General features: G+C 52.0%; 1 protein-coding gene across 1 annotated transcript; it reads right to left on the bottom strand.

Annotated features, from left to right (window-relative positions):
- Positions 1–3,590: 3,590 nt before the first annotated feature.
- SPN (sialophorin) lies at positions 3,591–6,233 on the bottom strand. Its single transcript, XM_043560075.1, has 2 exons — positions 6,191–6,233; positions 3,591–5,799 (listed from the first exon to the last, which is right to left on the bottom strand). The coding sequence occupies exon 2, from the start codon at positions 5,769–5,771 to the stop codon at positions 4,455–4,457; it is 1,317 nt and encodes a 438-aa protein (XP_043416010.1). The 5' UTR covers positions 5,772–5,799; positions 6,191–6,233; the 3' UTR covers positions 3,591–4,454.
- Between the last annotated feature and the right edge of the window lie 4,764 nt (positions 6,234–10,997).

Raw genomic sequence — 10,997 nt, 5'->3', positions numbered from 1 at the left:
GGAGGGGCTACACTCTAATGAGTGAGGGACACCGTCACACAGTTACAGCCCGGGTGTCGTGCGGTCACACGAGGTGCCGTGGAAGAAATACCGCGTCTGTTGGGGATGGAAGCGGCAAGGGCGGCTTCACAAAGGCGGTGACATTTGAGCTGAATCTTGACGGTTGAGGAGTTTGGCGCGAAATCAAGATGTGTGCGTCATGGGGCAGGCCGGGGGTGGGCTGGCTTCGTGCAGTCTTGAGTAGGTGGCTCTCTTCAGGACCAGCCCTCCTGGGATGGATCTGGCCCATAGCCCAGCTAGGCTATCCAGAGGCCACAAGCTGGCCAGGCAGGGACTGAGCACCCTGGGAAACTGAGGCACACAGGCACCCATTTGCAGCTCATTGTCCCCGGCAAGGAGATTGTCTTCAAAGTACCCTGGGTTTCCTTTGTCTAAAAGCTCTACCCCGAACCTCCCTAGAGCACAACAGCCACCCACTGTGTAGGATACCCTCGTAGAGTTTGAAAGTTTTCTCTCTACGTTTGGCTGGAGTCTGCTCCTGCAAATATTTTGGGAATCTTAGAATCTTCTGGTTATATTCCTCTCTGGTCTTGCTAACAATCCAGGCTTAATCCGCTTCCTGGCACAGTCACTGAGCTTGGGGCTCAGAGCTGGGGTCTTTCTCATTCCCTCAGCCCAAGGGCTTAGAGGACTCAGAACCGACAGGTGTCACCTCTACTTGTATCCCACCCATCACAGGTTCCGCCTGCCGAACTGAACATGGTCCAGGGTCAGAAATAGGGATGCAGAGGACATTTAGGTGTAAATATCCTTTTTCAGAAATGAAATGTCCTCAGAAGCATGCATGGGGCCCTTTCTCCTGTCTGCAAAAATGAATTGCATTAATAGCTTTCTCAAGACTTTCTCTAAATCCTTTTACCACCTGGAAATGTCATTTTGCATGACACAGCTTTATTTGTAACCATAATCTTGAGTGCACTTTTGAGAACAAAATGGAAACGTATTTGAAAATATAAGACGAGGAGTGTCTGGGTGGCTCAGTCAGTTAGGCGTCCGACTCTGGATCTCGGCTCAGGTCATGATCTCACGGTTCGTGGGATCGAGCCCCACAGCGGGCTGTTGGCTCTGACAGCATGGAGCCTGCTTGGGAGTCTCTCTCTCTCTCCCTTGCTCTCTGCACCTCTCCCACTCATGCACACTCTCTCTCTCCAAATAAAAAAAATTTTAAAAATTTAAAGAAAAAAGAAAATATAAGATGAAGTATAGTACATCATGTGTACGTGTGTGTGTGTGTGAATCCTGTTATTAAGAAACTGGAATGTGCTGGTAATTAACTTGTTACTGTCTGGACAAAATAAATATTTTTAACATTTTGAGCTACACCCTCAAGCACACATCAAGAAAAACACATGGCCTATTCAGGGACCTACAAGGAATGTGATGTGGCTGGAGGGCATAGAGTGTTTGCACCAAGGGCTGACCAGTCAGGGCCAGATGTCGAAGGGGTCTTATCTTTCAAGCTAAGGCTCTGTCTTGACCTCATTAGGAGGGAATCTGAACCCTTGTAGAAGAGTCATGGGGAGCATCATGGGCAGAGTGTAGAAGAGGTTATGGTCAAGAAACCCAAAGAGAAGTCTGGGCAGGACCCAGGCAAGGTGTGTTGGGGCCTGGGGGAAGGAAAGGCTCTAAGGGACCATGGACGCAGAGTCAGGGGGACTTGGTACCCAAGAGGCAAAGACAGGAAGAAGTGGGGTTTGATGATGGGTCTGAGAGGCCCTGGAAGAGTCTAGAACAGACTTAGGTTTGGTGACCTCCCCACTGCTTTCAGAACTGAATCCAGGGGCGCCTGGGTGGCGCAGTTGGTTAAGCATCCGACTTCAGCCAGGTCACGATCTCGCAGTCTGGGAGTTCGAACCCCGCGTCAGGCTCTGGGCTGATGGCTCAGAGCCTGGAGCCTGTTTCCGATTCTGTGTCTCCCTCTCTCTCTGCCCCTCCCCCGTTCATGCTCTGTCTCTCTCTGTCCCAAAAATAAATAAACATTGAAAAAAAAAAAAAAAAAAGAACTGAATCCAAACTCCCTAGTCCTTCACAGTGGGGCTCCAACCCGCCCTTCCCACCTCATGTCCTTGAACCAGACACCCCATCCCCCCAGCGAATACCTTCTTGGTACTATTTTTTTCTAATCGTAACAGTGATAGGTATTTATTACATAAAACTGGGAAAATACAGAAAAGTAGAAACAAAGTAACAATCATTCGTAAACCTCTCACCTGACAGATAACCACAACGAACATTTGGGATATTTCCTTCAAGTTCTTTTTTTTTTTTCCACAAACGTCCATGTTTTTGCATTTTCATTACAAACCTAGATTCGTACGTATTTACAGATTAGTAACTAGCTCTTTGTTCCCCGGTGACCTTATATTATAGACGTTTTATTGCATAGTTTTGGAGCACATGGTGTAATAAGCCATTTACAAACATTTTCGTACTCGATATGTTTGGCCCTTTCATTACCACACTTGATAATTTTCTCTTTTGTTTCTCTCCCCACCCCACCCCGGCCCCCTTTTGGTTTTATAGTATCTGCTGCACCCATTCCAACGTGCGCCATGAAACTAGTCACACGGCCCTTATGGCAACTTTGCGTTTACTGCCCCCTCTGCTGAGGGGGCCTTTCCCCCCTTTTCAGCCTGGCAAACACCTTCCACCCAGCCATGGCGGCATGACTGGCGAGGGCTGCATTCGTCCCAGCTCAGCCTGTCCCCAGTCCAAGCACAGGTGGCACAAGCCACGGTGGCCAAGTGGACCCATGGTCACTTTCTACCCCCATCTTCCGTGGCCACTTTCTGTCCCTTCTCTCTCCTCCCCTCCCCGAACCACTGGGCTGTTCCCCTCCCCTCCAGGTCAGGCCACGGGCAGTCACACACTCAACTTCCCAAGGGCCTTTCTGTGGGTCAACCTGTCTCCTCTCAGCCACTGCACCCTCTGACTCAACAACTTCCTCTTTGCAAATTTCCTCTTTGTCCTGGGGAAATACCAACTATCTCTGGCGCCCTGTGGCCCCTTGGGCTCTGGCCTGGGGTGGGGTCTTCTCCCCGCTCCCAACCATCCCATCCCAGAACCGCAGGGGAAGCTCCCGTGTCTATGGGCCTGTCAGTCTCACGGACTTTTCTCAGAGAAGGGAAGGAGCCCGCCCCCAGTGGAAGAGGAGATACAAACACATTAAACGAGGGCCGCCTGGCTGGCTCAGTCAGTTGAGTGTTCTCGACTCTTGATTTCGGCTCAGGTCACGATCATCTCACGATCTCACCCTCCCCGCGTTTGAGGCCTGCACTGGGCTAGTGCAGGGCCTGCTTGGGATTCTCCCCCTCTCCCTCCGTCTCTGCCTCCTGCACTCTCTCTCTCTCTCTCTCTCTCTCAAATAATTAAAATTTTAAAATCCACATTAAACAGGTAACAGCAACACCCTCCCCCCCCACCTCAGCCCTCCTCTCCCCTGCCTTGGGAGCAAGCCAGCTGGAGTAGGGGGAGGCTCTGGGCACGGGAAACAGGCTGAGCTGAAGAACCACACTCAGGTCACACATGCAGTCTATCAAGCCCCACGCTCTTTATTGGGCTACAGACATGGCTAAATCTTCTGCCGCCTCCACCCCACCTGAACCAAGATGAGGACACAGATGTTCTCAGGGGCTCCTCGGATTGACAGCTCCCATCCCCTCCACACGCCGGCCCTACTCACCGCCACCTACACAAACGCGGCCAAGGCCTGGCCTCTTGCACGCAAGCTGCGCCCATGACAGGACACACGCAGTGCCAGGGTTTCTGGAGGACTACACCCGCCAGGAAACTTTTCTCACCTCTGCCCCTGGGAGGAGAAGGAGCTGCCGCCTCAATCCACAGGTAGGGGGTGGGGAGTGTGGGCCAGGCACCAGCCTAGGATCCGAGAGCACATCTAGGTGACGCCCCCCAGTCCCTGCTCTGATGGCCAGTGGCCGGGCACGGAGCACTGTGCAGTGTCAAAGCAGGTTCGTGGGCTGAGCCGGTAGGACTGTCCTAATCTATGGGGCCAAAAGCACTTTCCAGAGCAATCCTCGGCGAGAGTTTGCTGGGTTGTCCCCATCTTCCTTCCTAGACTCCCGTGTCCCTGGGGAGTCCTCTGAGAAGGCATTGGCCAAGGAAGTTTGGCATTGTGGAGACTCAGCAGCTGATTTCAAGGACAAAAACGTGGAGAAGAGGGTGATGAGGACCAGTTGGGATTGATGAGGAAAGTCTGTTGGTTCCGGGGGTGTGGGTGCCGCCTGGGAGACCTGGGGTTGAGAAGCCGGATGAGAGCTCGGGATGAACATACAGGGTGAGGACCCAGACGATGCTGCGTGACAAGGAAGCTGGAGGTGATGATAGGAGGGAAGGTGGTGAAGGCCGGGAGCCATTCTGACCTGCGCTCCTGTTTTTCACAAGCACTGAGGGGCCTCCACATCTCCTGCCTCTGGCCCCTGGGAAGCAGGGGCCTCCACAGCCTCATCCTTGCTGCCCACCAGCGGCTCCTCCTCCCCGTTTAGGACGGGGGGCGGCCTGGCCTTCAGCTCCTCCAGCTCCAAGGAGCCCGGTTGCGACTTGCGTCTATCGAAGAAAGTGGTGAGTGTGGGCCGCTGGCCAGACGCTTCCCCCTCGGAGACCCCGGGGCCCTTCCCGCCCCCAGACCCGCCTGCTGCTGCTGTCAGGGCCTCCTCGTCAGACACCTGGGCCGGCCCAGCCCAGGCATCTACTACCCCGTTGCGCTTTCCTCCCCTGCTTAGTATCAGGGCCCCTGTCCTCCTCTTCTGCCGCCGGCGCCACAGCAGGAGTAGGGTCACAAGGATCGTGAACACCACCAGGGCCACAACCACAGCCACCAGCAGGGTGCCATTTTTCTTGGGAACTAATGAGGGATGCCTACTGGCTGTGCCTGTAGAAACGGGGGTTGTTTTTGCCGAGGAGGTGGGGAAGCCCCTGGGCCCCTTAGGGCTCGCCCGAAAGCCAGTTGACATGGTGAGAGGGGTTACACTGGCTACATCAGAGGTCTTCAGAGAGCCAGTTGCCATGGTGGCAGAGGGTCCCCTGGCGACATCAGAGGTCTCCGGAGGGCCAGTGGCCATGGTGGCGGAGGGTCCCCAGGTGACATCAGAGGTCTCCGGAGGGCCAGTGGCCATGGTGGCGGAGGGTCCCCAGGTGACATCAGAGGTCTCCGGAGGGCCAGTCGCCATGGTGACGGAGGGTCCCCAGGTGACATCAGAGGTCTCTGGAGAGCCAGTCGCCATGGTGGCGGAGGGCCCCCTGGTGACATCAGAGGTCTCCAGAGAGCCGGTTACCGTGGTTCCATCAGTCATAATGTGAAGTTCCAGAAAGTCTTCTAGTGATTGAGCATTAGTTTCCAGGTTTGATGACTTCTTGGTGGCAACTTCCCCAGAGACCGATGGCTCAGGTACATGGAGGTCACCACCGGCAGTAGTGGAAGCCCCGAGAAAGAACACCTCATTGGCTGTATAGGAAGCTGAAGAAGGTGGGGAGATCTGGGGCCCGGTGCCGTTGCTCTCCTCGCGGCCTCTGGCTGTTGCAGGACTGGGGGTCACTACGCTGAGGTTTGGGGGCTCAGAGAAAGTTGGGGTCAAAGAAGCAGAGGGTCTTGTGGGTGCAGACATCCCCAAAGTGGTCGCGATGTCCACAAGCTTGGAGTTCGTCTCTTGGGTCCAGACGCCCCCAAAGAGGAGGAGAAGCAGGATCATTCCCATGGCCACGGGCGTGAGCAGGAGCAGAGACCTGAGGGAGGGGAAGCTGGAGAAATACCAACACACAAAGCGCTGAGCGGGAGAACCTGGCTGGGCCCTCCTCCCCGTCTGCCCACTTCCCTGCTAACTGCCAGGCCTAACTTGCGGCTTAACGGCTTTTTCCACCCTTGCTTTTACTATTATCAGAAAGAACAAGGGCACAGATGCTGGCCGCTCTGCCATCAGCCCTGATCCTCAGGCTCCCTGAGCCCTGGCTGCTCGTGCTCCAGCGATGGCCAGCCCCCTGGCCCTCCCTGACCCCATTCAGCCCCGGTGGCTCCTGATCTTTTCCTGTCATCTACCAGGCCCTTTTCAAGCCACAGCACATCTCCCGCGGCCGCGAAGTCTCCCGCCCCGCCAGGCCGCGCCCCATACCAGCTCACTTGATGAGGGCACAGGGCTGGGACCAGACCACTCCAACTCCTCCTGAGGCTGGGGCAGGACTGGGCAGATGGGCCCCAGGGGGAAAGGAAGTGGCCCTGGCTCCACCCACCCCACCCCGGCATCCTGCCCCACCCGCCCTGCTCCCACAGCTGCTGTGTGATGACAGCTCCATCACTCGCTCTTGCTGGGGTCTGAGATGATGCCAGGGGCTCTGGGGTCTTGGCTGAGGCAAGTGGGGTCGTGGAGGGTGCCGGGGGGAGGTCTGGAACGGGGACCTCGCTGGGAGCCGGGACGGCGAGGGGTGAGGCTGGCAGAGGGATAAGGGTCAGAGCCGGTGTGATGCGAAGCCGCGCTCTAGAACAGGGGGTGCGGAGGAGGACATGAGAGGGGAGGGTGGCTTCCTTTGCATTTGTGGTTCCCAAGTTGTTAGGCCCAAACCCAGGGTAGCACCCTTTCCTGCCCCCGAGAGCAGGGTAGCACCCTTTCCTGCCCCGAGAGCTCCCCGGAACTACCAGGGTAAGAAGCCTCGGCTCTGGCCGGGGGGGGGGGGGGCCGCGAAAGCCTTTGCAGGCCGCGTGCAGTCCCGATGGGCTCTGGATGACATCTCAAGACTGGTGGCTTGGGGGGCCACCACGCGGGGTCCCAGTTGTGGGGTGCTTAACTAGACCAAGGTGGTTACGAAGCACTCATTCGTCATGATTTTATTTGGGGGGAAAACTAATAAAGATGTGGGAAGCTATATGGAAAACAGTCTGGAAAAACATCTACCGAGGCATTAACCAAGTTTCTTTGGATAGGTATGAGTAGGGGGTCCTTTATTTTCTTCTTTTGATAGTTGCTGTTTTCTGAATTTCCTCTAATTGTTTTCTTTTTCCTCCTCCTCCTTCTTTTTGTGTGTGTATACACGTATTTTTTCACTTCTTCTATTTATTTATTTGTTTATTTCTGTTTCTCTCTTCTAATTTGTAAGCTTTGACTTTCTGCATGAGTGTGATTTTGGCTTTTTGCCTTTCTTTAAAAGAAAAAAAAAAATCATCAAAACCAGAGGTGCCTGGGTGGCTCAGTCGGTTAAACATCCGACCGGCTCAGGTGACGATCTCCCGGTTCACGAGTTGGAACCCCGCATCGGGCTTTGTACTGACAGCTCAGAACCTGGAGCCTGCTTTAGATTCTGCGTCTCTCTCACCTTCTGCCCCTCTCCCACTCGTGCACTCTCTCTCTCTCTCTCTCTCTCTCTCTCTCTCAAAAATAAATATTTTAAAAAATCAAAACCACGTTTTTATTTATTTATTTATTTATTTATTTATTTATTTATTGAGAGAGAGCATGCATGAGCAGGATAGACAGGCAGAGAAAGAGAGAATCCCAAGCCGACTCCACTTTTCAGCACGGAGCCCTACATGGAACTCAATTCGATGACCCTGGGACCTGACCCAAAATCAAGAGTCAGACGCTCAGCTGACGAAGCCACCCAGGTGACCCCAAACTGATTTTTGTGTTGTAGAAGTATATGTATACTTTTGTGTATGTAAAAGTATATGTACGTGATAAGTGATTGAACAGGTCCGTGTGAAGGCCTGGGGTTATATGCCACGAACAAGCTAAGGAGTTCATCTGACACAGATACATGAGACACCTGGGTCCCAGACAGGGGAACCCATCACTCACAGCAGAGCAGGCAGGAGCATAATGTTTGCATCAGTTCCCCTCGCCCCCACGTCCCACAAAGGGTGACACACAGGGGCTTGCCCTGCGGCTAAGGAACTCTGAGCTTGGGGCATTTCCCCCTGTTTGAGCAGGTGGTAAGCAAGCCTGCTCTTCAGGGCAACATTACTGTGTCCCTCAGTCACTCAGCCCAGAGAACATCCCCAAGAAATGGCCCGGATGTAGAGCAGCTGGGACCTGTGTTCTTGGCATGCGAGCAGGAGTGTGCGGGGATGCTCAGCTCCCTGGCGGATTGCCTCTCCTGACAGTCAGGAGAGTGTAAGGAGGAAAAGCTCCAAATAAATCCTGCCACCAGATAAACGTTCAGAGCAAAGTTGTGTGTTACATCTGTGCTTATGCAAGCATATATGCATATATTTCATTATATTACATCTTATTCTACATACTGCTCTGCGCTTAACTGAACAGAAGAAGGAAGGAAAGAAGAGAAAAAAAAAGAAGAAAAAAGCCATTCCATTGTCAGACATTTAGGTTATTTTAACATTTTACTACGGCAAATAGAAAAGTACAAACAATTGGCTGAGAAGTAATTGGAGGTTAAATTTTTTTTAATCGATTTATTTATCTTAGAGAGAGAGGGAGACGGAATCCCAAGCAGACTCTGCACGGTCAGCGCAGAGCCTGACACGGGGGGCTCAAACTCACAAACCGTGAGACCATGACCTGAGCCGAAACCAAGAGTTGGTCGCTTAACCTAGAGAGCCACCCAGGCGCCCAGGTTAAAATTTCTTTCTTTCTTTCTTTCTTTCTTTCTTTCTTTCTTTCTTTCTTTCTTTCTTTCTTTCTTTCTTTCTCTTTCTTCTAAAAAGTCAACCACGGGGCACCTGGGTGGCGCAGTTGGTTAAGCGTCCAACTTCAGCCAGGTCACGATCTCGCGGTCCGGGAGTTCGAGCCCCGCGTCGGGCTCTGGGCTGATGGCTCAGAGCCTGGAGCCTGTTTCCGATTCTGTGTCTCCCTCTCTCTCTGCCCCTCCCCCGTTCATGCTTTGTCTCTCTCTGTCCCAAAAATAAATAAACGTTGAAAAAAAAAATTAAAAATAAATAAAAAAAATAAAAAGTCAACCAAAATATTTGTAAGACTACACAGAGATTCCCAGTTTCCCAGTCTTTAAAACAATTACTGAAGCACAATGCATTTTTGACAAAATGTCATTTCAACCAAATTGCTGCTGACAAAGTTGGACATTCCCCAGGCTCTATGTGGGGCCCCAGTTCCGGGGAGAGAAGAGAGAACCAGGCTGGGCCCGGGCTCTAGCCTGAAGCGCTCAAGAAACAGGGACCTATCTGCACAGACTGTAGACCCTGGGGTGGAGGGAGAGATCATGAAAATGTGAAAAAGACATCACAGAAGGGCATTACTTCGAAAATTCTGGTAGCAGCACTCTGCCAGGTACAGAACCAAAGGTTTTCTGTGCATGGTCCCAGCTGCTCCTCACAGCAAGCCCATTTTACAGGTGAGAAGGCCAAGTACAGAGAGATTAAGTGACCTGTCCTAGAACAGGCCAGGCTCAGTGCCAAGCACTTCACCTTTACATAGTATTTACTCTTCACAACAACCCTGTGAGATACCGGTCATCACCCCTAATTCTGCAGGTGGAGAAACTAAGAAACAGAACAGTTCAGAGACTTGTCAAGGCTCAGGCAACCAGCAAGGGCTAGAGATGAGCTTCAAAACCAGGTTGGTCTAAGGACCCAAGGCCAAGGATAAGGATCTCCCAGGTAGTACCAGGGTCAGAAATTTAATTACTGGGTTACATGCAGAGACACGTTTGTGTATAAATGATTCGAATAATAGAAGACCTGCTAAAATAAGGGCTAGAGTCAGCCTTGGGAAGCGCCTAGGAAAACTTCAGAGAAGCAAGGTCTTCAAAGGCTGAAAGGAATGGGGACTCCGCTCCTTCCTTTATACCCTACATCTAATGTGTCTGTACATCCTGCGATCTCTACCTTCAAAATGGGGCCAGCACCTGAAACCCAGATCTTGGCTCCTAAATACCTCTCTCCTTGGAAAGGAACCAGGGCTCCTAAGAAAATGGCTGATTCCAAAGCCGGGGCAGGGAAAGCACAAGGTAAGCCTGGAATATCTTGTTGCATCAGGAAGTAAGGACATGCTCAAAGAATGATAGGAACGGGTCAAAGGGACAAGGAACTAGCTTGAAGGAGTTTCCCTGGGGCCAAAGCAGAGACACCTCGAGCATCAAAATGAATAAGTGTAGTGATCGATTAATGCACTGAATAAAGAAAGAACCCATGAGTTCATATGGCTCCTGAAACTACCAGAAAGACAGAGGGAAGGGGAAAGGGAGGAAGATGGGAGAGAGGAGGGAGAGTGGTAGGAAAGCTTTTCCAGTAGGAAAAGCTACTGGATCATTGTAGAAGGAATGTAGAGTTTTAAAATGACCAATCTACAGCCACCATATAACTGATTCAAGTAAGAATGAATTGTGGAGTAAAATTGGGGCAGCAGGGGTGGGGTGCATATATGATATTTTTACAGGCTTAAAATATCTCCCCACCAGATACATACACATTACGAAGGAAAATTAGCAACTTCACGGTGGAGAGCTCAAGCAGACATCATCTTAACCGAATGATCGCACTTTTTTTTTTAAGATTTTATTTTCAAGTAATCTCTACACCCAACGCGGGGCTGAAACTCACAACCCCAAGATCAAAAGTCACTGCTTCACTGACTGAGCTAGCTAGGTGCTCCAACCAAGTGATCAAACTTAACATCACCAGTCATGGGGCAAACCAACATTGGGAGGCTCCAGATATGGTGCACTGAGAAAGACACAAAATCACATCTGTGGTAGTCCCAGCAACAATGCAGAACCTGATTGTTAAGAGACATCGGGCAAGGGGTGCCTGGCTGGCTTGGTCAGTTGAGCGTTCAACTCTTGATTTCAGTTCAGGTCATGAGCCCAAGGTCATGAGCCCCACATCCAGCTCCGCTCTGAGCATGGAGTCTGATTGGAATCCTCAATCTCCCTCCCTCTGCCCCCTCCCCTGCTCATGTTCTCTCTCTCTCTCTCTCTCTCTCTCTCTCTCTCTCTTTCTCTCTCTCTCTCTCTCTCTCTCA

Source organism: Prionailurus bengalensis, chromosome E3 (assembly GCF_016509475.1).
Source record: "Prionailurus bengalensis isolate Pbe53 chromosome E3, Fcat_Pben_1.1_paternal_pri, whole genome shotgun sequence".
Classification (NCBI taxonomy): Eukaryota; Metazoa; Chordata; class Mammalia; order Carnivora; family Felidae; genus Prionailurus; species Prionailurus bengalensis.
Note: the sequence above shows the minus strand (reverse complement) of the source record. Positions and strands in the feature narration are given on the sequence as shown.

Coding starts and splice junctions, on each gene's coding strand:
- SPN (XM_043560075.1), bottom strand. CDS start 5,771: ATGGGAATGATCCTGCTTCTCCTCCTCTTTGGGGGCGTCTGGACCCAA.